We start from the raw sequence: 25,395 nt of genomic DNA on the forward strand, positions 1-25,395 counted from the left end.
GAACTTTGTGTTTTCGAATAAGAATGGTATTTTTTCAAATAGGAATAACATGTTTATCGAATATAAATCATTTAATTATCAAATAAGAATGACAAAATTATCGAATAGGTATGACAAAATTATTGAATAGGAATCACATGTTTTCGAATAAGAATAACAACTTCTCGAATAGAAATAGACCCCCCCCCCCATCCCACCACTGACCGAGAGAAAGAGAAAAGTGTGGCCGTTTGTGTCAGTTGTAACATAAATCAGAGGAGTTCGCGTACCTATCAATTTTACCGAATTTTTCAGTAAATATAAAAAGTACGTAATACCTGTGTTATTATAGGTATTACGTATTTTTTTATATTTACTGAAAAATTCGGTAAAATTGATAGGTACGCGAACTCCTGTGATTATAATAACCCTGCTCAGTCAATACCAAATAGCTAAATACAAAATTATGATATACAAAGTAAAATATCATTTTTATTGTGTTTGGTATTCTTTTGGGATTATTATACATATCATAAAAAATCATTACTAATCAAAGCTAATTGCACGGGGGATTCAGAATCAATTTGATTGAAATATTGATTAAAGAAAAATACTACAAAGTATACAAAAGGAAAATAAGTTTAATCTCACATGTGTTGAACAGCTTGGAGGAAAATGTATAAATCCGCAACTCTGAGACAATATTGTGTAAGAGTGGAAATATGAAACGAGCATCAACGGTGAAATTCATTGACCAAAAATCTATGTACACTTTACTGTATATAAACAATTTGGCATTTGAACACGTTGTGTCTCCACTTGATCCAGACTAATTTTCCACTATGACGTTCATCATTTTGTCAGTAAAACCATTGGGTTTCTGAGTATTGGTGACTATAACAAAACCGAATTCTTCTTTCATCCCATATTGTAAGATTGATCTGTATATTTCATCGTCTTCTGGTCGTATTAATTTCTCAATTCTGAAATAAAAAATTTCAAATATGGTAGCTTACTTGAAAGTAATATCATCGTGGGAATTTTTTCATTTGTCATAAGCTAGTTTTACCCTTGGCTTTGTATATACAAAATATTTAGAAAATGTGCCCAAACAACAACTTTTGAATATTGAAGGCCAGATGATACCTCCAACCCTCAAAAATGGATGCCTGGATTGATATATATTTATCGACCTATTTGGTTGTAAATGATCCAAATATAAATTTCTAAAATACAAAGAAATAGTAAACATTTTTTGATGTTCAAAATTCTACCTTCATGTCGTCTCTCTTTAAATATATACAACTTTTTATCACTCTATAGTGGCATTACTGTGAAAATTTGCATTAATAATTGAACTTTTAATTTTACATATGAATTTTATAGTTGTTATTTTCATGATTTTTGAAGAACGTTTCTTTGTATCATCTGTCCTTATACTGCTCATTCAAATTAAGTATACATACTTGCAGTCAGCGAATCAGCTTTGATCAATAAAATTTAATCCCGTTGACGAAAATTTCTAAAATTGTCTACTGCGGCACTTTTCCAATACCTACACTGTAATATGGAAGTTTATACTAACTTCTCATCTTCCATGATGCTTTTGTTCAGAATGCTTTTCAAGAGACCAGGTTCCACCTGCTCCATAAGGTTGAATATGGATTCATATAGATCAGCTCCCATCATGTCAATTACAACCTTTTTACCATGTCTAATTAAAAAAAAAATCCAGCTGACAAATTCTGCTTGTCAAAGGTTTAATCAATAATATATATATATATATATATATATATATATATATATATATATATATATATATATATATATATATATATATATATATATATATATATATATATATATATATATATATAATGTAAGCTTTTGCACTCACCTAAGAGCAGCTAGTACCGCTATTCGGACTCTATCGGGGGAAGTCATAAATCCCTGATCTAGGCCGTTGATATATGTACATTCTCCGTACTGTAGAAATCTTCCAGCAATTTCACTAGGATCAATTACCATTGGAAACCTAGAAAAAGAAAACTTCAAATCAGTGGATTTGATGCAGATGTGTATTTAGTAAAAAATATAATTACAGACATTTAAAGAATTAATGCACTGTTAAACTGATTCTAACTTTCAAAGATAGGAGCAATTGTTCTGCAATCTTTCCATTCTGAATTTACATTTGAATGTTTTAATTAAAAGCACCGGGAAATCACCTATGCGAATCCCCCCCCCCCCCCCGAAAATTAAAGGACATCAAAAACATGTAAAAATTATACACTAATTATACACTTATACACTAATACATAGGGTTTCACAGGTGCTTGGGGGCGGGACCCCCCACCCCCACGCGTTCTGTACCCCAACTTTTTTTGATGAAATATTTTCTATGACGCATTCATAGGATAAAGGATATATATTTTAACAGAAGTATAGTAATGGCTATTATTTTTCTTCCCTTTAGAGGACAGTTATTCTCTTTTATCCTCCTCCTCACAACATAATGTATGCTGTTACCATTTAGAATTCTTGACGACTTGGTCTACATCATTAAGTACGAACTGTGCTATCTTCTTCACGGCGATTTTGTGCTCTGGGGGTTTTTCAGCGGGGACGACTTCAGCTATACGTAAATGAAATGCAAAGATAAAATGAGAATGTGTTGACCATGTTATACACATGTTTCTAAAAGAATTAAATTTTACTTACAATCTTTATATGGACTTTTTATAAAGATAATAGTGTTGGAATACCGTAATTCTTTGAGTTTTGTTGGATTAGATTTTTTTGTAAAATGTTCTTCCTTCAGTGTTAACCATGTCTATTAACTAAACGCCTTAAAAATAACGATGCTTAGTGTTGTGAAAAAGAGGGGAAAATGAAGTTTTAGGGAGCAGATAGTCCCACTAAAAATGCGCGAAAATATAAGAACCTTTTCAAAAGTTTTGAGTTCAAGATTTAGAACCTTTGTAGACTCTACACTATGAAAAAATAAAATTTGGTTGTCAATGAAATAAATAAAGATTTCACTTTTTCAAGATATACATGCACATGTTTGTAATTTAATACATTCTCATTCAGAAAACATCACATGTCTTCCCACTTAGCCAAAATTCTGAAATTGTTACAGGTGACTGGTTTTGGCTGGTGTACAGGTAAGGGAAGGGAGAGAACAAAATAAATTTATTACAGGTCACCTATAGTCTGTTTTATAGACTATCACAGAAAAATTTAAAAATATGAAAATTCTAATAATGTGATGAATGGTTATTGAAATAGATATTTTAAATCAATTTGTGTCATTTTTTAAAATTCTTTATTTATTTTATTATCGTTAGTATTGATTTAATTTTTTTTTTAATTTGACAAATGTTAAATGATAGTTATCATTTAATTTCCTTATTTTTCTTCCTTTTTAAAAAGATTATTTTATGTCATTCATTTTCATACTTTTAATGATTTGATAATATTTTAACTTATTAAATATGTTTTAGTACCAGTTCTATTAAACTATGCACCACAGATATTTGAAAATACATGTAAAGTAAAAATAAGGTACTGATAATAATGCTTTTGAAATCTTTAATCTCTTTCCCCTAATCCAAAATAAATAAATAAATAAAAATTAATTAATTTATTTATTTAAAAATTTATTGATTATATAGATGTGCCTGTGATGCTTTGGGGGAATGATTCCTTTTCTGATGCATAAAGATTATTGACAAGCTTTTTTAAATGAATATGGATATCTTTCTAAAAATCCTAGTTTTCAAGAAGAATAATATTTTGTAAATTAAGAATTTAAGTTTTTAACACCACTAATGTTTTCCAAGTAGACTATATAAATCAAATTATATCCTGACAATTTTCAAAATTGTTGCATTAACAGAAGATTTTCAAACTTGTTTCTAATCCTTTTGACTTTTTTGTCAATAAGATATGTCCAATTCTTATCAGACATAAAAATGTATCATAAAAGACTAGATCTGATACACGTGTGGAGAAATTACTTATAAATGCATATACATGTAAATGTATAGTCACAGCCAATTTCTGTCTTTATATCATGCACTTTTGATAGTTCTTATTACTAGTATTTCTGCAAAAATACATTAAATTCTTTTTATTTTTTTCTGTTCATTGTTTCATCTCTTACTTGTACTAGTAAAGTTATAATCCAAATACATTGTCAAAAATTATTTATCTCTATGTTAATGAATTAATTTAATTATTTATTCATTCATTTAGTTTTTCATTTGCAAAAATCATTTTAACATTGTCTATTCTATTTTCATCAATTTTGTGATCCAAAAATGTAAGTTAATCAATTAAAAAAAATGGTATTGATATTTATGTATGTATTTTAAAATAATTAATATACCTGATTTATTAATATCTAATAAAAGAAATATTAATGATAGGTATATTGATAATGAATTTGTACAACACAGGTGAAAATTACAGGTAATAAGCCTATAAAACAGACTATACACAGGTGACCACCCAGGTGTGAAAATCCCAATTTTGGCTAGAATAAGAAATTCAAAATTTTGGCTAAGTGGGAATAAACCAAAGGAACTGCGTGTTAATATATAAATATTGCAGAGTGTAACATTGGAAATTTTCACCTCAAGAAAACCATTGTCAACCGAGGAGCAGCCGAGGTTGACAATGGTTTTTCGAGGGGTGAAAATTTTCGATGTTACACTCGACTACATGCAATATTTATGATATTTTACTGAATGTTTTATACAAATACGTATTACAGTGATTCTTGCGCGCATAAATTCTGCGCAGTTAATATTTTTTGGAATATCACCCGTCGTCAAGCAATGTTGACTGTTGCTATGCTGGAGGGCGCGGCTTCATAATTCAGCGGGTAATAGTGTTTTCTTAACAAGTGTTTCTCGACGAATCAGATTCAACTTTTACATGAAAGTATTATATTCGATAAAACTGACCTGGTTTTTCTCCGGCCTTTGGTTTGACCGGTTCTTTACCGGTAGCTTTGGGTGCCGATGCCTTGACCCCAGCCTTGGCCGTGGTTCCTCCTTTACTGGCTGTTGTTTTTACCGTTTTACCTGGTACTTTAGGGGGCATTCTGTTCTAGTAGCTGTGATTTTCTGTTATGTTGAAATAAAATGTCCGATTCCTTAGCTTTTAAATACCCAGGATTATGTATATGAATATTGGTTTGTCCAAATATGAATGACGATTAAATGTTAAATTTCCAGTGACACATTTTTCTGTGATTAAAGCCTAAAAATATCAGTCAGCATGGTGTGCGGAATCCAGATCAGTCTTTGAGTGTTGTCTCATTATGCCTTTTAATTAATTTTGCTAATTAAATGTCTCATACGACCGATTTGCAGTTGGATATTTTTTTTTGTTTGTATTTCATTAATCCCCCCCCCCACCCCACCCATTTCAATTACATGTACTTGCATTAGTATTATTTCAAAAAGAAAAAAAACCTGTCTCTGTAAGAACTGAGAGAGAAAGAGAGAGAGAGAGAGTGCAAATAACTGAAAAATAACGTATTCAAAGATTAAATTATGTTTTGATATTTTTCAATTTTTATCTCACATTCATATACAAAAAAAGTTAAATTGACTTCTGAGTTGGTTAACACTTTTAATTTTTTAAATACTGACACCCCCTCCCCCCCCCCCCCCCGTTAAGATTAAATATGATCCCAAATCTCATAAGTCCGTAACTATAGCAGTATGCAGATGCTTAAGTGGACATCGCCATATGCAACTTTTAGTACGTCCTTCAAATAGCTCTATAATTACTAATTAGACACCATGACATTATTGGACGTATTGCATTTGTCCTTCCGTTATTGAAACCTTCTTGGCATTAGAATTTAGGACAGTCGTCACTTACATGTATTATCTCATTTACCGCGCGGTGTGCAAAGTTTGAACTTTCTGTTTTGAACAATTTCAGGTCATTCGATACCGATGACAAAGGCGGATCCAGCGCCGGCGCACCCCCCCCCCTTTTTTTGAAATTTGTGTGTAGAACTTCTATGTCTTTTATCGTAAAATCAAGGAAAAAACTCATTTTACTTGTAAAAATTCGTCAGTTTCCGGGAGCTTTGCCCCTAGACCCCACTAGGGCTTTGCCCTGGACCCACTGGGGGCTGCATGGAGCCCCCAAACCCCCTCTCCATGCAGCCCCAGAGACCCCCTGCCTTCAACTGCCCCCCCCCTTTATGAAATTCCTGGATCCGCCACTGGATGAATTGAAAGTACGATAGCAACAGTACTCAAACTTTCATTAGAGGGAGCATATATACTGAGCTATAAGATCAATCAAATCATTGGTTTAGGTGGTAAATATGACATGTATATTTTCTGAACATGTTTTGCGTTTCTCTTTCCTTATAATATTAGTAACCCTCACTTTAGAACCGAGATTAATAAAACGAAGAAATTGAATCACATAGTACAAATAAGCTGGATTCCTATAGCAGAAATTTAATTTACTATATTAAAAACTTTGATTTACTTTAGGTTTTTAGCTCACCTCAACGAGTTGGGGGGGGGGGGGCTTATATGATACCCTCTCGGCGTCGGCGTTCAAGGTTAAACTATTATATAACATTTTTGAAGAAGTTTTCCATTATATCACAAATATGATATTTTTATCCATATGCCCTGAAAAACTGCTGAATCACGCCGGATATAGTTATATTACACCGGAAACAGTTATGTTGCCCTCCCGAACACCGTTATATTCCCTCGCGTGTAATCATTCTGCCTTCGGCATCGGGCGACATAACACTCCAGGGCTTTCCTGTCACCTCGGGGGCAAATATTCTGGTATGTTGCCCTCGAAGCCATGTAATATATGTATAATGTTTCATTGTACCATTTTGGAGCAGGTCTCATTTCCAAGTAACTATAAGCCTTATTTTGACCAAACTTGTATGAATGATACATCTAAGGATGTACACTACCAGGTTTTGCTTCGGATGCTGGATCTGACCTATATTTTCCGGATGAGCCACCAGGTTAAAGTTTTTGGAGTAGGTCTCATTTTCAAGTGACTATAAGCCTTATATTGACCAGACTTGCATGGATGATACAACTAAGGATGCACACTACCAGGCTTGCTTCGGATGCTGGATCTGATCTACCTAGGTTAAAGTTTTTGGAGCAAGTCTCATTTCAAGTGACTATAAGCCTTATATTGACCAGACTTGCATGGATGATACATCCAAGGATGCACACTGCCAGGCTTACTTCGGATGCTGGATCTGACCTACATTTTAAAGATGAGTGACTAGGTTAAAGGTTTTGGAGCAGATTTATTCTTAAGTAACTATTTGCCCTACATGGACTAAACTTGCATGGATTTTACATCTATGGATGCACACAACTGGTCTTGCTTCGGATACTGAATTTGACCTACGCTATCCAGATGAGTGACCAGGTTAAAGTTTTGGGAGCAGACTATAAGCCCTACGCTAACCAATTTTGCACTGAAGATACATTTATTGAACTACCAGGGTTGCTTCAGATGCTGGATTTGACCTACATTTTTTCAGAAAAGTTTTTGGAGCAGGTCTATTCCCAAACAACTATAAGACCTACCTAGACCAAACTTGCATGGATAATGTATCTAGGGATGAACACTACTAGATTATTAGTTTAGTGTGGGACTTTGCTATACTTAAAGACAAAATTCGTTGAGGTGAGCTCTGAAATCTCTGATTACCTTTGTTTATATTTTACTTAAGTAAAGTATATTTTATCATAATATTTTTGTCAGGGATAGCTTGAGTGAATATTTTACTGTAGGGAGTTTAAATACATCATGTAATTCTGATGAAAGCATAACTAGAATTAATGTTGAGCTAATGAGTTACAAAGAAAAGATCCTTATTTTTTTTATTTTTACACCCCCTTTATCGAATATTCGGGGGCATATAGTTTTTGCCTTGTCCGTCTGTCTGTCTGTTCTTCAGCAAAAACTTGAACCTTTCCATAACTTTTAATTGGTTGGAGCTATGGCTTTCATATTTCATATACATATATATTCCTTGTGACAAGACCTTTCTTTGGGTCCCAACATATTTGACCTCTTGACCTTAACCTTGGAGTTTGACCCACTATTGCAAACTTTTACCAAACTTTAAACTTGGTCATAACTTCTGAACAGTTGGTGCTAGAGCTTTCATACTTTACATGTGTATTCCTTGTGACAAGATCTTTCCTAGAGTATGAATGTTTGAAGGTTTGTCCTTGGCCTTGGAATTTGACACACTTTAAAAAAAAATAACCTTGGCTATAACTTTTGAACAGTAAGTACTAGGGCTTTCATACGTTACAGATGTATTTCTTGTGACACATACCTTTCTTTGAATACCAATAGTTTTGACTTTTTCTTACTTGACCTTTGAGTTTGAATTATTTTTGAAAAAAAAAAACTTTGATCTTGTCCATTACCGGAACTTTTGAATGATTGATTCTAGGACTTTTTTATCGTTTTGCTAGATTAATTTAAACAATATTTTATTATGCATAATTATAATAGGATTGGACAGCAGGCACTATCTATATAAGTCCTCTCCATTATACAAGGTCACAGTCATATGTACAAGTAAATATTAGTTACATATCATTGAAAAAATAAATATATACATGTGTATATTCAAAAGAAATTTATAAAAATAAGACAAAATAAATAGTAGAAAATTAATTACAAGTGAGCTGATGATACAATATATCTTTGCAGTTTAACATATATGACTAACATAAATAATACAGGTATAAATGTTAAAGGTATTTATATACTAGCACTATTTTGCAATTGACAATGCAATATATTCATTTTACGACTTCCATAGTTGTAATATTTCTTAGGTTTAAAGCAGTATATAAATACATTTTATGGCAGTCTTGAATGATGAAAGTGTAGGAAGATTTCGAATATTAAAGGGTAAATCATTCCACAGTCTTATAGCTGAAGGAAGGAAACTTTTCATGTGCTAGATCTTTCATATTTTACAGGTATATTTCTTGAGACAAGACATTTCGTTGGTTACAAACATTTTTTATCTCTTGACCTTGGAGTTTGACTTGGATTTGAGGAACTTTGCCATAGGCTGCCATCCGGATCCGGTGCATCAGTGTTCACAAACACATCTTGTTTTTATTTTTACGCCCCCGTAAGAATAGAAGATTCGGGGGCATATATTTTTGCTCTGTCCGTCCGTCTGTCTATCTGTTTGCCTGTTAGTCCACAAAAAATAATCTTGTTCATAACTTTTGACCAGTAGGAGCTATAGCTTTCATATTTCACATATTTTGACAAGACCTTTCTTTGGGCATCATCATATTTGACTTTTTGACATTGGAGTTTGACCCACTTTTGCAAATTTTACCGAACTTTAATCTTGGCCATAACCTTTGAACAGTTCGTGCTATGGCTTTCATTTGTCACATGTGTATTTCTTGTGACAAGACCTTTCTTTGGGTACAAACATTTTTTACCTTGACCTTGGAGTTTGACCTTCTTTTGAAAAACTTTAACCTTGGCCATAACTTTTGAACGTTGGGTGCTATGGCTTCAATATTTCACAGGTTATTCCTTGTGACAAGGCCTTTTCCTAAGTACCAAGATTTTTTCACCTTATTACATTAACCTTGGGGATTTACTTACTTTTGAAAAAACTCACCATAATTTCTGAATGGTTGATGCAAAGACTTTCGTATTTCACAGGTATATTCCTTGTGACAAGACCCTTTCATTGATTCAACATTCTTGATCTCTTGATTTTGACTTTGGAGTTTGACTTGCATTTAAGAAACTCTAGCCTTCGCCCTTAGCTGCCATACGGGTGAATCAGTGTTTCACAAACGCATCTTTTTTGTTTTGTCTTTTATGCCCCGTATCGAAAATTCGGGGGTATATAGTTTTTGCCCTGTCCTTCTGTCTGTCAGTCTGTCCTCAAAAACTTTAACATTGCTCATAACTTTGGATTGGTTGAAGCTATGGTTTTCATATTTCATATGTGTATTTCTTATGACAAGACCTCTCTTTTGGTACCATTATATTTGAAGTTTTGACCATTAACTTGGAGTTTTACCCAGTTTTGCAAAATTTTACCCAACTTTAACCTTAGTATTACTTTTGAACAATTGGTGCTAGGGCTTTTATTCTTCACACGTGTAATCCTTGTGACAAAACCTTCCTTTGGATTTCAACAACTTCGACCCTTTGACCTTGACTTAGGAGTTTGACCTATTTTTTAAAAAAACTTTAACCTTGGTCACAACTTTTGAACGGTTGGTGCTAGGGCTTTCATACTTCAGGTATGTAATCCTTGTGACAAGACCTTCCTTTTGATTTCAACAACTTTGACCCTTTATCCTTGGAATTTGACCTACTTTCAAAAGACTTTAACCTTGGCCATAACTTTTGAACGGTGGTGCTAGGGCTTTCATATTTCACATGTTTATTTCTTGTGAGAAGGCCTTTCCTTGGGCACTATTGATATTGACCATTTGAACTTGACCTTGATGTTTGACTTACTTTTGAAAAGATTTCACCTTTTCCATATATATTCAATGGTTACTGCTACGGCTTTCATATTTCACAGTTATTTTCCTTGAGACCAGACCTTGCTTTTGGTTTTGATTTACATTTGAGAGTTTAACCTTTGCTATATGAGTTTCCATAAGGGGACATCAGTGTTTCACAAACACATCTTGTTTTTTTTTATTTTGGGTGTTTACCCAAAATACACCATAAGTTGTTCTGATGAAAAGCCTAACTGGGTTTGCTTTTGAGCCAATCTAATTAAAATTTATAGATGTTCCGAATCCGCTACCGCTTCTCAAACGGTAGCGGATTCGGAACATCTAATTTTAATTAGATTGCTTTTGAGCCAATGAGTAACCAGAAAAAGAACCTTTTTTTCTTCCAAATTGTACGAACTTGGCATCTTTAGAAAAGACTGCCTCTTGAAAGTATTATTCATTATAGAATAAGTGAAGAGGCACTTGTAGATCCACTGTTTGAGCTGAAGGAGTCTTTCCTTTGATCTACTCACACAATTCTTCGGTCTTTTCTAAATATGTACATGTGTATGTCGGTATAGGACATCTGAGACGTCAGTCATCTTTTAACATATGATCAAAGAGTGGGTGGTCTTTGTCACTCGTGCGCTCCGCGTTCATGACAGAAGGACTGCTATCTTCTTTGATAATATGAATATTAATTGTATGTTAAAAGATAGTTATTACTAATAAACAGGCTTTGTGCGACAGAAAAACATAACCATTAGAAAGTTTCGGTGTAAAATGAGGACATTCGAGATCTTTGGATAATAGATTTTCTTTGAATCTTTACCAACATCTGAAAGAAAACTAGTCCGAAATATCTTACGTTTTCCAGGCGTTTTTCACGATTTTGATATTTGATGTGCCAGGAAAACGTCAGAACCGGCGCCATTATAGAAAGTTGAAATTCGCGGTCGATTTTCGATACATGCGAACCGAATTAAATATGTAACTCACATCTTATCGACAGTGCAATGCTGCTAGAACTAACCTATACCTTTGTAATGGAAACTGTCAGGTGAAAACATTTTATCTAACTGTCGAGGTTTGTTTCGATTTCGTGCATTTTGAAATCTCGTTAGACCTGTATCGAAATATATTATTCTATGATATATAATATTTTCTTTAAGCGATATTAGAAGAATTAGAAGCATTGTGCTATTGATAAGTTGTGCGTTTGTCACTTAGTATCGAAAAAAGAATTCAGTTGGGGTCAGCGAAATTTCCATTTTTCATAATGGCGCCGGTTCTGACGTTTTCCTCAAATATCATAAACGTGAAAAACGCTTGGAAAACGTCAGATATTTCAGACTAGGAGAAAGCATGTATACGGTATTCACATTACACGTTTTCTTGCAAATTCTGTAATGAATGTGGATATTTTTTAATCTTATATCTGGACCTCTCTGGTTTAGAAAATTCGGATAGACAAACCAGAAAGGGGACGCATATATATTTATATAAGAAATAAAACCCGAAGCGTGCGACGAAATAGCAGCACCGTAAATCGAAGATTTTCGCAACGCTTGGATCTGTAGCTCTTTGGTCTGTCTGTCCGAGTTCCTTCACCAAAGAGATACTGCATTCTGCAGTTAACAAAATTGCAGACCATTTTAATTTATCAATATCGTGAAATTCGGATGTGGCTATATTTTCTTTATTAATCAAAAGACAACCTCCTGAAAATTCAAGTCAAAAATGCACATGTATCAAGTTTTATTTTTTACATAAATATACATGTATAACACATAACTGAACCATACTCACTACAAATGTGATGGAAAGTTTTATGAAATTTTTGAAGTTACGTAGTTATAAACATGCAAAAAAGCGTAGTTTTATTGTGTTTTGGTGCTCTAATGGTTTGTGTATAATGAATTATATAGCATAAGGCTGACTTTGTCAGAAACCCTTAGTCAATCTTTCATAAGCTTATTGAGCGAATGCAAGATTGACTTTAGAGATATTTCTAATGTGCTGTTAAACTCTCGTTTGTACGAGTAGCTTGGGGGAAATATATGCATAAATTTGTAATCTACCCTGAAAAATGAGTTAGAAATGTGAACAAATCCATATATGAAAATTTATAATGTACACTAAATATGTATAATAAATATAACAATATTATTGCATTTGAACAAGATATGCGGCACGATCCACTTGAACCGGACTATTTTTTTCACTGAACATGTAATGCAACTCCACCTGAGCCACAGTAATTTTCCACTGAACAAGATATATGACTCCACTCTAAGCTAGACTATTTCTCCACTCTGACGATCATCATTTTGTCAGTAAACCCATTGGGTTTCTCAGTAGTGGTGACTATAACAAAACCGAATTCTTCTTTCATCCCAAATTGTAAGATCTCTTTGTAAATGTCATCGTCTTCTGGCCGCATTAATTTCTCGATTCTGAAATGAAAATATACATACATGGCATCTTTTTTTGATAGCACAATGTTCATAGAACTACAGTGAATAACTTTTACATTTGATTTATTTATTTATTTTTTTTTTTTGCCTTTGTAGTTATAAAACATACTCAAAATGTGTTCAAACAATTTTGTGTTCAAGCAATTTTTAACTAGCTAAACCTTACCGATGCAAAGTACATGCAAGCTTTGTTCTTAATGAAAACAAAGCAAGACTACTTTTTTACGAAAATGGTACAAAGTGTATATCATACACTCTTTCAATAACAAAACATATGTACAGGTTTACTCACTTCTCATCTTCCATGATGCTTTTGTCCAGAATGCTTTCCAAAAGCCCAGGCTGCACCTGCTCCATGACGTTAAAGAGAGGTTCATAAAGATCGGTTCCCATCATGTCAATGACAAGTTTTTTACCATGTCTAAAACGAATGCAGAAAAGAAAATCCAGTAAGAATCTACCTGGTTTGACCTGTAAACAAATTCTGCCTGGTTTAACCGGTGATCAAATTCTGTCTGGTTTAAACCAGTGAACTGAACATATTCTGCCTGGTTTAACAAGTGAACAATTTCTGCCTGGTTTAACCAGTGAAAAAATTCTGTCTGGTTTATATAGCCAGTGAACAAAATCTATTTGAATTAAAAAAAACAACAACATTTAAACAAATTCTTAAGAATGTTCAAGTTTATTGGTAGAAAATACATGTACCTTTTTAATACTTGATACCCCCCTCTCAGATTCTGCACTCACCTAAGAGCAGCTAGTACCGCTATTCGGACTCTATCGGGAGAATTCATAAATCCATGGTCTAGGCCATTAATGTATGTGCATTCCCTATACTGTAAAAATCTTCCAGCAATTTCACTAGGATCAATCACCATTGGAAACCTAGAAAAAGAGATTCCCATGCAGCGGATTTCTCAGTTGTGTATTTGGTGAGAGAGAAGAATGTCGATGTTTATGCAAGTAATAAAAGCATTAATGCACTGATCCTCAAACTTTTTAGCTTTCAGCGTTGAGATTAGATGTTCTTCAATAACTCTATTATCTATTGCTTATTTTTCATTTCCTAAAAACTGTTCTATCGTGTTTAGGAAATCAAATTATCCGTACAAAATAACAATCCGAACAAAATAACAAAAATATCTAGATATTGACTATTATTATTCTCCTCTTTAGAGTGATGGAAACTCCCCAAAAGCATAATTAAGTTGTTACCATTTGGAATTTTTGACGACTTTATCTGCGTCATTAAGTACGAATTCTGCTATCTCTTTCACTGTGATCTTCAGCTCTGGAGTCTTTGTAGCAGGAACGACTTCAGCTATAGACAGATGAAGTATTACGTAAAGTGAAAATGTATCGAATATGTTGGAAATCATTATTATATATTTACATCCACTGAATATTATCTCCTTTATTCTAAAGAAAACCATTGCCGTTTATCAGTCAGTAAACACCGCCTGGCATATCACCAGAGCTACAGATTCCTTGAGCAGTGGCTCTTCCATCCATAAAACGTGTATATAATGACGTTCATATCAATAATACAATATTTAATCTTTTTAATCCTGCTTTAAATGATTATTTTTACAGATATTAATATATAAACAATAAAATGTCTTACTTTGGTTGTAAGTATGGGAATTAACGTTGCTTACGTGGGCTATGTATTTTTTTCTGCAACAACTGCAACATTAATTCCCGAACTAGCAACCAAAGAAAGCATTTATTAAGTATATGGTTCTAAATAAATGAAACTCACATAGACTATAGGTTTTATATATGACCATTTTGGTTTAAACAATATTTATTCAGAATACTGAATAGATTGGGCAACAGGCATACAAGGCATATATATGCCCTCTCTATATAAAAGAAGTCATGTGAGCATTTTATATAAGAATTGGAACTCTTGGAATAATTCTTCGAGTTTTCTTGAATCGGAATTTTAAAAGAAATCCGCTTATATTCATCACTTATTTTTTGGAAATCTACCTCAAAAGTAGAATATATAATCTTGTCAGGCGATCTCAGACACAAATATTATATGACCTTTTTAAATGTTGATCAATATTGTTGAAATATTGAGACCTGATTAACATTAAAATCTGTCTCGGTCATTGTGTCATTGTTCCAAAGCTTGGACATTAATTTAATACAGTAGAAAGATTGATGAAATGCCATGTTAGTGTCATTTTGCACTGGTTTCTATTCATTGATACTTGAAGCACAGGGATCCTGGAAAGTTTTACTCAGATTAGAATGAAAAATCGACGAAATCGATATATTCTCTTTTTATATCGTCGTCAAAAGAAAAACTTCTTCGACCTTCTGTCGGTGCTTGTCGCTACCTGTTCGGAAATCGATTGATGTGGAAATACCCTTTTTTAAAGTTTAAGAGCTCTATTTCAAAACCGAGTTCAAAATTTGGAATACATGTATACGTAGACTCTATAATGTGCAAGATATAGTCTTGAATGAAAGAAATGTTTGAAGTTTTCAAAATATATGTAATTTACAAATGAACCATTCAGAAAACATCAAACAGGAAACTGTAAATTAACTAAGCTGACCTGGTTTTTCGTCGGCCTTTGGTTTGGCCGGTTCTTTATTGGTGGCTGCCTTTGGTTTGACCGGTTCCTTGCCGGTAGCTTTGGGTGCCGATGACTTGACTGCAGGCTTGGCCGCAGTGCCTCCTTTACTGACTGTTGTTTTTACCGTTTTACCTGGTACTTTAGGGGGCATTCTGTTCTGTCAGCTGATATATTCTGCAAGATGTCCGATTCCTTAGCTTTTAAATACCCAGGATTTGGTGTATGAATATCGGTTTGTCCAGGTATGAGTGACGATTAAATGTCCGAATTTCCAGTGACACACACTCGGGCTAAAATTGTTCTGTGATTAAGCGGAAAATATCAGATTGGTGTGCTGGGGACCTTACTGAATCCAATTTGTCCTTGAGTATTGACTTTATTGACTTTTTATCTCATTAATTGTTTAATTGGGAAACAGGCACACAATGACTTCTTTAGCACCAGCCTGATCAATTGTCTAATATCGGATATGATGCTGAAATATCAATATTTGGTTTAATTGATATAGGATAATATTCAATTCAATTCGTTTATTGACCAATTAAGGGCCCTCATGGGGCAAAAAGAAAGTACATTGTTAAAATGTATATAATGATTATGATCATACACACGAAATACAATATACATATACATAAGAGGGAAAGAATTGCTTGATTGATAGAAAAAACATACAAGTAGGGGAATAGGATAATATGAATGCGATTATCAATTTAACCATCGTCAGTATGGACGTGAAAGTTCCTGTTTGGTAAAACGAGAAAGCATATAATATGCAACTTTAACATACAAAGGCCCTAAAACCTCTTTTAAAATAGATCTGCTATCAAAAGTAGGTACTGTTATCAATATTCACCGGAAATAATATCTAAAGGAAGAAGATAAATTTGGATGATAACGTTAATAAATTGATAAAGTTACAGAACAAAAGTTAAAGAGTCAGAAAAGATACCCCCCCCCCAAAAAAAAAAACCACAAACACACCCTCACACACAGAAATTAAGATTTTGTTTAATTGATACATAGAAAAAAATTGATTCGTGACATGAATAACTATCGGACATTTGGATTGAAAATCTTGCTTAACTGCTGTCTTTCAAATGGTTAAAAGTTCAAGCCCGTAGGAATCTAGTTACAATAGGAACGAATGCGAATGGCAATTTACAGTTGCTCCCCTCAATAATCTTGGCAATATATAATGAATATTAAAGCAAAAGCTTTTACGGTTGTGCTCCTTCAAAAGAATGTTCTTAATTAGGACTCTTTCTTTTCTTTTTTTTTATTTTGCTTATCAATAGATTTTTGCTACTACCCCCCCCCCCCCCTCGAAAATTGCTCCGACGGGCTTGAGGTTATCAGCTTTCTATAATCTATAATTGCAAGAAGTTTTAAAATATAGACTTCTAATTTAGGTTGAACAAGCGGGTCACTGTTGATTGAATTATATATAACTATATAGGAGTTCAACCTGCAAATGTAGATCATTTAAATGTCACAGCGGGGATTCCTGATATGGAATGAGTGTTCTGTTTACAGAGGAACTGTCAAACCTGTCATAACTAGCAATTCTTTATATTTGAATAATGATTCACCAAAATGTCCATATTCCATACAACTATAAATATTTGAATATTTGAAATCGTTGTACGAAGTAAAACCAGAGTGAGAAAGGATAAGATGAGGTTTGGTGCCTCTAACCCAACATGATTTTTTTTTAATTTGCCTTACCTGTCAGATCAAACAATATTTAACACTTTTCAGTAGAGTAAATTAACAAGAGATACAAGCTTAAGATGGCTAGCCTGTTACTTCCACAATGTCAGGGTAACAGAAGATAGCATGAAAACGTAGTGATACGAACACATTCTTTGTACGATTTGATGATTTAAATTTTGACCAATGAAAATGCTAGATGCTTTTAGATCGCCAAGTGCGTTCCTGTGATGTTTACAAATGGTGGATATTGAAATGTAAAACTTCAAAACTTGTTTTTCAGGATGCCACCCAAAAAGCCCGTTGCAGTTAAGGCACCAGCAAAAGCTGCGGTAAAACCAGCAGCTGGTAGGGGAACAACGCCTGCAGCAAAGAAAGGAACAGTTGCGCAAGGTTTGTCATTCGTTTTCTGCAATAGAAAATATTAATTTGTTATAAATAATACAAACTGTGGGGAATTCGAGGATTTGGTCAAGTGACATATTTTAGTCGATTAATTAATACAAAATTCTAAACATAAAGCTTATTTTGTAGAAGTAAAATGACTGATGACGGTAATAAAAAAAAAAGTGTCTCCGGACAGGCCCTAAACATTATCATTGACTGTAATGATAAAATATTTTTAGAATAAAAGTCATGATTGCATTTACTCTCAAATCATTAGTTTTCGTCAAGAGCATTAGCAGTTACAAGCAATGATATATGTACATAATACAGTGCTTCAAGACTCAAGGAAGTGCTTAATGTCACACATATAATTTATAAACAACTATTTTCCTTAATTAAAATTATTTTTAACTTACATATCATTTAATGTTTGTTCAGAGAACCATCAGATGTTTTGCATTAATAAGCCTATTTGTTTACATTTTAAGGTGGTGCTAAGAAGGGAGCACCCCCTGCTGCTGGGAAAGGAAAACCTGCTGCGACCCCAGCAAAGCCAAAGGAAAAAGTATGGACAGAAAAAGATGATGCAGCATTGAAAATACAGACCAAATACAGGCAGTTCAGAGCAAAGAAAGCCTTGATTAAGAAAAAGAAAGAAAAAGAAGATTATGAGGAACTCATGGATAAACTGGAAAAAGAGGTTATTTTAAAAAGAACACAGAAATCTTTACATTTTTTATTACTCTTTTTTTTTTTTTTACAAGTTGGATGAGGGGGTACAAAGTCGCAGGCTTCTTGGAAATTGGTTGATTATGAGCTGGAACTGTGAGGCAACATTTAAATGCTTCATATTATTAGCTCTCACCTGAGCCTTCTTTTCTCATCAAAATCTGTCCTTTTTCTATTGTTGTTGTTGTCATTGTTGTCGTTCACTTTTTACAGTTTCACCTTCTTATCCAGAACCACTGGGCCAATTACAACCAAACTTGCCACAAAGTATCTTTTGCTAAAGGGGATTCAAGTTTGTTCAAATGAAGGGCCACATGTACCTTCTTCCAAGCAGAGATTATTACAAATTCATGAAAATTTAATGGCACCATTTAAAAATCTTCTTAGAAAAACCAGTGGGACAAAAAATATGAAATTTATGTGGAAGCATTATCAGGTAGTGTAGATTCAAATTTATTCAAATCATGACTCCAGGGGTAGGCGGAGCTGCAATGGGCAATCAAAGTTTTACAAAGGAATACATAGAAAAGAACTTCTTCTCAATAACAGCAAAAGCCATGATTGGTCATGGTCATATTTATATGGAAGCATCCTCAGGAAGTGTAGATTTAAGTTTGTTCAAATCATGATCCTGGGGGATAGTGTGGGGGCCACAATGGGCGATCAAAGTTTTACATAGGAATATATAGGAAAAATCTTTATAAGTTTTCTTCTTCTCAAGAATAGGAAAGCCATGATTGGTCATTTTTATATGGAAGCATCCCCGAGGATTTTAGATTCAAGTTTGTTCAAAACATGACCCCCAGGGGGTAGGGTTGGGCCACAATGGACGATCATAAGAATACATAGGAAAAATCTTTAAAAATTTTCTTCTCAAGAACAGAATAGCCATGGTTGGTCATATATTTATGGAAGCATCCTCAGGTAGTGTAGATTCAAGTTAATATGACCCCAAAAACAGCAAAGCCATGATTAGTCATATTAATACTGAAGCATCATCATGTAGTGTAGATTCAAGTTTGTTCAAATCTTGATCCCTGGGGACAGTGGGGGAAGGGTGAGGTCACAATTTGGGATCAAAGTTTTATGTAGGAATATATAGGAAAGATCATTAAAAATCCTTTTCTTGAGAACAACAAAGCTCAGATGGGGGATATAAAATAAAACTGATAGGAATATAATCTTTAAAAGTCTTCTAAAGCCATTAATAGTCAAAGAAATATTAAAGCATCCTCAGTTAGTGTAAATTTAAGTTTGTTCAAATCATGCCCCCCCCCCCCTTCCCTTGAATAGATTGGAACAACTTTTTTATTTAAACTTTTCAGTACTGATCTGATTCTGCATTTTCCTAGTCAAAGTGCTCAGGTGAGCAATGTGGTCCATTGACCTCTTGTTAATGTAAATTGTCTGAAACAATAAAAAAAAATTATGATAAGGTTCATCGTATTCTATTCAATTTCATAAGTATGAATTGGAACATATTTTATTGACAAAAACTCAAATAGATTAGATTCAAGTTCTAAAACTTAAGTAGTCTTCTCCTAATATAATACCATTCAGTTATACTGTAATGGTATAATAATAATATAAACAAACATTGGTTATTACAATATTGATTGATCTTTATCTTTATCAACCAATAATGTTTCTTGTTGGTTACTACTGGTCTGCCTTCCAGTTTGACATGAGTAACACTGCAGATCTTTTTAATTTGTAGGCTTTCGTTCAACTTGTCAAAATGGAACAAGAAAAGGCGGAGAAAGAAAGACAGAAAGAGGAGGAAGAAAGAAAAAGAAAGAGAGAGGAAGCCAAGAGAAAGAAAAGAATGCTTGAAGCTGCCTTTGAAGGGGATACTGAAGAAATAGAAAATATTCTCAAAGAGGTATCTATAAATATGCCATCAGCTATGTTCAGGTTTAATACTGGATTGTATATTTTTGCGATAATTTATGTGAATATTTTTACACTGTGTAAACAAATTATTGTACTCAAATTATTTCTCAAAATAGAATTTAAAATCAAACAGATTTTGATTGGCAGTGAAATATTTATAATTTATATTGTGTAGAAAAGCAAACCCCCAAAAGAAAGAGAAAAATATGCTTTAGTGTACCTGAAATTTTCTAACATAGTTTGAAATAGATTGACACTCTTTTAAATTGACAATCATTATTTACTCAACTCTTTTAAAAATTTTAAAAAATTAGTTAAATATATTTCTTTAAACATATAAAAGGATAAATTTATTCTATATTCTAAACCAGACCTATTACAAACATATGTTTTCAGGTCAAAAACCTTGATGATCAGAAGGGTGTGGGGACAGATGCTGTAGGGACTGCAATACGTAACAAGCACCTGATGAATGTCATAGAATGTGAAGATGCTAATGATAACACACCACTCTCAGAGGCAGCTAGTATGTTCAATTTACATTCTTATATACATGTTTTAGGCATTTTTTAAAATAAATATGTTTTCTTTTGAAATTCAGTGAACACGGTATGCAGTTGAAATCTGTAAACATATCATCTGATTATTGCTTTAATAAATATTGGATTTTTTCAGATGGGGGAGATCCCAAGACAATTCAACTGCTTTTAGACAAAGGTGCAAATCCAAATTCCCAGGGACAGTTCAAGAGAACCCCCCTCTACAGGGCAGCTTTTGCTGGTCATTTAGAATCTGTCCAGGTATACATTTTACCTTTTTACTTGAATATTAACTGCAATAACTTAGTGAAGATAAGAAATAGAACTGTGTGCAGATGTAAAATTTATTGAAAAATGATTTACCTTCATTTTCAGGTGTTGCTTCAGAATGGTGCTGATCCTCGCATTTACGCTGATGATGGTCAAAATCCAGAACAGGTAAGGTGTATCTTTAGATAATGATTTCCACTGATATAATTACTAGATAGATTCTTTGTGAAGATTTTTACACTTTTTAAGATATACTTTATTTAAATTGATTCTACTAATTCCTGTGTTGCTTCAGACAGTGGTATTTAAGACAGAAGACATTAGACAGAAGTATTTAGTTTGCTAAAATAATATTCATACTGTTGTATGTGGTCAATCCTAATTATAAAGAATCCTCAGTTACCAATCTCAAAGTCAAAGGTCAAACCAAGGTCAACTCATTGGCATTACTCTTGATTAACTTTGTGGGAAGTTTAACAATGATGAGCAGAATGGGTTTTCTGCAATACTGATCAAAATCTTTCTCGTTTTAAAATGTCATGGTCAAAGTTTAAGGCCATCCAGAATTTTAACAACTTATCTATTATTTAAGTGTCATCTATAACAGCACTTGATACATTTTTTGTGTAGGAAAATGAATAGCCAGATATGATCATTATTACATAAATCAGAATTTCCTTTGAATCCATCCAAAACACAGTAAAAGTTACTATTTTTCTTTTTTGTAGAAAAGTCTATAACCTTAAAAGAATCCTGTATGAAAAAGCTTTATTTATTTCAGAATACTTTGAATTAATGAAAATTTGTCTGCCACATTAAAATTAGAATTGGTTTAAAATTGTAGGTGGCCTCAGTGGCTGCTGTGAAGGAAGTCTTAGCAGAGTGGGATGTGGCTGAAACAGAAAAACTGCTACAAAAACTAGAGGCAGAAAAACAAAAGAGAAAAGAGGAGCAGCAAATGAGGAGAGACGCTGAGACTTCCAAGTATGTAGCAAAATATTCATTAAAGGTGGTGTCAATATGTTAAAAGATTTTTAGTAGATATGTATTCTATATATGTCTTCAATATTTCAAAAGGTTTCAGATAAACCTTTTTTCTCTGTTTTGTTTTATTTTATTATTACCAGTATTATTATTTCCTTTTAGATTTTCAGTATTTAAAGTTTTATTTTTAGCAACACCTAATCGTTAGATAAGTGCTGTAATGCATGTTACAACTTATGTTTTCTTTAATTAGGTTAAAAGGATCTGTACAGGAAGCCCAAGAGGAATATGACAGAGTCCAGAAACAGGTTTGAAAACAAATAGCCTACAGGGGCTATATTTGGCATTTATTTTGGGGGAATATTGAGAAGAATTTCACATGAAATCTTATTTCCTACTAATATGTGTATTTTTCCTTCTTCCTCTCTAGTTGAGCCATGCCTATTGTGAATTAAATAAAAGAATTAATGAACATGATACAGCCATTGTCTCAGGATTTGACAGACCTGAGCTCACTCTACAGGTATTGGACATGTTAGATTTTTTTTATGAATGAGTTTTTTTATGGTCTTTATAAGTAAAGATGCTTGCTGAGATCTAATTACTTTATTTATCAATTTGTGATATAAGTGTATATTTGATAAGAATGTCATGAAAATGAGAGTTCCCTTCTCTATTTATAAACATAATTTAGATTAATTACACTCTCACATTTTTTTCAGTTTGAGGTCATACATTTTCTTTCTCAGTAGCAATGCAACTGACCATGAAAAGTTTATATTTAGAGTTTATCAAAAAGAATACACAGTTGTATGATTTAAAATCATCTGATATATACTATAGCAGATATTAATATTTCTTCTAAGGTGACATATAAATAGGCCCAATGGGTTGCATGTTGTGTATTTTAATGATAAATGACTCTAATTACAATTGTTCATTTTGTTAAACGCATGTCCCTATAATAAACAAATACTACTACATGTACTAGTTCATCAAATACAAACTTAAATCCAAAAATGCTATAACTAAATAATGACATAATGTTTTCAGGGCATACATGATCAGGAGGATGAAGTTGAGATACTGAAGTCTAAATGTGAAAAGGCTAGAGAAGCCCTGGCCAATGCAAAACTTGAACTGCGTGAACAGATAAATGAAGGCTTAGGTATGAATAGATTATAATTAGAATTTCTGAAAGATGAATCTAAGACTTGTTTTTTAAATGTGCAAAATGGTGGAATAATTTTTCTTGAGCCTTTTCCATAAATTTATCTTCCAGAGAGCAGCGAAAGTCTTCCAGGTATTCAGATAATGATTAAAGAACTGGATGATGTGCTTCTCAAGGATGTTGGCAATAAAATAAAGGATTCTGGAAAGTATGTTGAATGTTTTTTTCTTTCCTCTTACAATATTTCTTCTACTTTTTGAGATCACCTTAGTTTGAATACGTTACTAAGAGTTATCCTTCTTGTTACAGATGGCCGCTGATTATTGACAGAAGCGCACAAGCAGCCACTTTTCTTAGGTACAGAGACACAAATTATCTCAACACATTGAATACCAAGGAAATGGAACCCAACAAAGTCAGGCTGTCACTTCTTGGTGCTATTAGGTACTGTCAAATACATTTATATAGGATGTACTTTAGAATTTCTGATTAAAACATGCCTCTTTTTATAAAATTGTCGTCATATTTCCCTTCATTATTTGAGATACATGTACTACCATTAGTTTTACGTAGAAAGTCTACAGATTGACTTTTTATTTTATCCTCAGATTTGGCAAACCACTAGTTATTGATATGATGGAGGTAGACATGTTCCATGCAGTCAGTGACAGATTTGATGAAATTCAAAAAGGTCTCATGGACAAAATTATGGACAAAAGCATCATGCAAGAGGAGAAGTAAGCCCTTTAGATCACTGTTGAACATTTAAAGTAAGTTATGTTGGGTTTTCTTAAGTTGCAAACTTATGGTATTAAAAAAAATGTCATTTTTTTGCAGTTACCTAAGTCTTGTGAAAGAAGGAGATGGCCCAGAATATGACAAGAACAAATTCACAGCATTTAGGACTCAAAACTTTAAATTATGGATTGTCACAAAGAACCCCTATCCTCCTGAGTATTTAATAGATAGCTGTTATGCAATAAGAATATTTGTTCCAACATAGTACAGTCCACTCAGTGAAGATTTACCTTTTACTGGATGTAGAGCTTCCATTGTCATATGTTGTAGACATACACTCTATCATTATATGGTTCTAGTGTGATTGGTTTTCTGTGATCATTTATTTCTTGTGATTGACTTAATCCCTGAAGCTGTTGGACAATCCATATTCATTCCTAGTCATGATTTAACTGTCTATATTTGTACTGAATTTTAATTTTTCATATTTTTTTGTATTTTCTGTAATAATAATTGACATTGCAAATCAAAAATAATGTTGAACACTGATGGTCACTGCAGATTAACTGGCAATGTTATAATGTAAAGTGTGTAAGAACGAAATAAAATGTAATAAACTGTGATATGACATTTGGAGATCAAAGCAAAATGTAACAAAATTCAATTTTTAGTCAGGTATTGAGTTTCCATCGATTGAGTCTTTTTAACTTATATCATAGTGATTAACATGTGCCAATAAACACTGATTATTACATGTACATCTCAGTTATCCTTGATGCAAAATGTAATAGCGTAAAATGTAATTATTTTTGTTTATCTAAAGGTCTTTTGGAACTGGAATGTGGTAAATACAAATGCTTTAAATTAATAAACCTTTTTCAATATTTGCTCCCCTCTCATATATTTTACGATACGTTTTGCGTTGATTTGATGCAAAATGTAGTAATTGCAAAGCGCCATGATCCTTGTTAATTCCCAAAACAATGTCGACTAGGATATATTTAAATTTTGGAAGTTTTCTTGTTATGAATCACTGGATATTTCTTACTATTATACCTCAAAAGTTTCTTTTTTATATAAATCAAAAATTAAACAAATTATTTCTGGTCTAGAGCTCTGTTAAAAAGTTGAAATTACGTTTTATTTTAGAATTGCGCATTGGGTAATACTTCAGTAATTGTTACGTGACTTCTTTAATTGAAGTATTTACATATGTTTTGAACTCAAAATGTAAAAATTTTAAAAGAAAGTGTTTATTTACTCTAAGGTATTTCACTAAGATTTTTGACATGTCAGGGAAAATGACATAAATAAATCAGTCAATAAATATTTGTTCGAAAAGTTGGTTTGTTACATTTTGCGTTGATCTTGACG

The 25,395-nt window shown here is 33.0% G+C and overlaps 2 protein-coding genes across 2 annotated transcripts; one reads left to right on the plus strand and one right to left on the minus strand.

Annotated features, from left to right (window-relative positions):
- Positions 1–12,353: 12,353 nt before the first annotated feature.
- Positions 12,354–17,421, minus strand: LOC133177080 (IQ motif and ankyrin repeat domain-containing protein 1-like). The gene is made up of 6 exons (XM_061312173.1): positions 17,326–17,421; positions 15,580–16,075; positions 14,222–14,327; positions 13,754–13,891; positions 13,296–13,424; positions 12,354–12,982 (listed from the first exon to the last, which is right to left on the minus strand). Exons 2-6 carry the CDS (start codon positions 15,749–15,751, stop codon positions 12,829–12,831), a joined length of 699 nt encoding a protein of 232 aa, XP_061168157.1. The 5' UTR covers positions 15,752–16,075; positions 17,326–17,421; the 3' UTR covers positions 12,354–12,828.
- A 127-nt stretch (positions 17,422–17,548) lies between these two features.
- On the plus strand, positions 17,549–25,176 carry LOC133176985 (IQ motif and ankyrin repeat domain-containing protein 1-like). The gene is made up of 14 exons (XM_061312057.1): positions 17,549–17,703; positions 18,186–18,397; positions 20,144–20,308; positions 20,716–20,845; positions 20,995–21,119; positions 21,234–21,296; positions 21,973–22,112; positions 22,366–22,420; positions 22,543–22,635; positions 23,166–23,280; positions 23,395–23,491; positions 23,593–23,727; positions 23,892–24,020; positions 24,121–25,176. The coding sequence occupies exons 1-14, from the start codon at positions 17,595–17,597 to the stop codon at positions 24,284–24,286; spliced, it is 1,734 nt and encodes a 577-aa protein (XP_061168041.1). The 5' UTR covers positions 17,549–17,594; the 3' UTR covers positions 24,287–25,176.
- Positions 25,177–25,395: the final 219 nt, after the last annotated feature.

The sequence above is a fragment of the Saccostrea echinata genome, unplaced genomic scaffold (genome assembly GCF_033153115.1).
Source record: "Saccostrea echinata isolate AGI-Se365-2 ecotype Australia unplaced genomic scaffold, CSIRO_AGI_Sech_v1 ptg000086l, whole genome shotgun sequence".
Taxonomy (NCBI): Eukaryota; Metazoa; Mollusca; class Bivalvia; order Ostreida; family Ostreidae; genus Saccostrea; species Saccostrea echinata.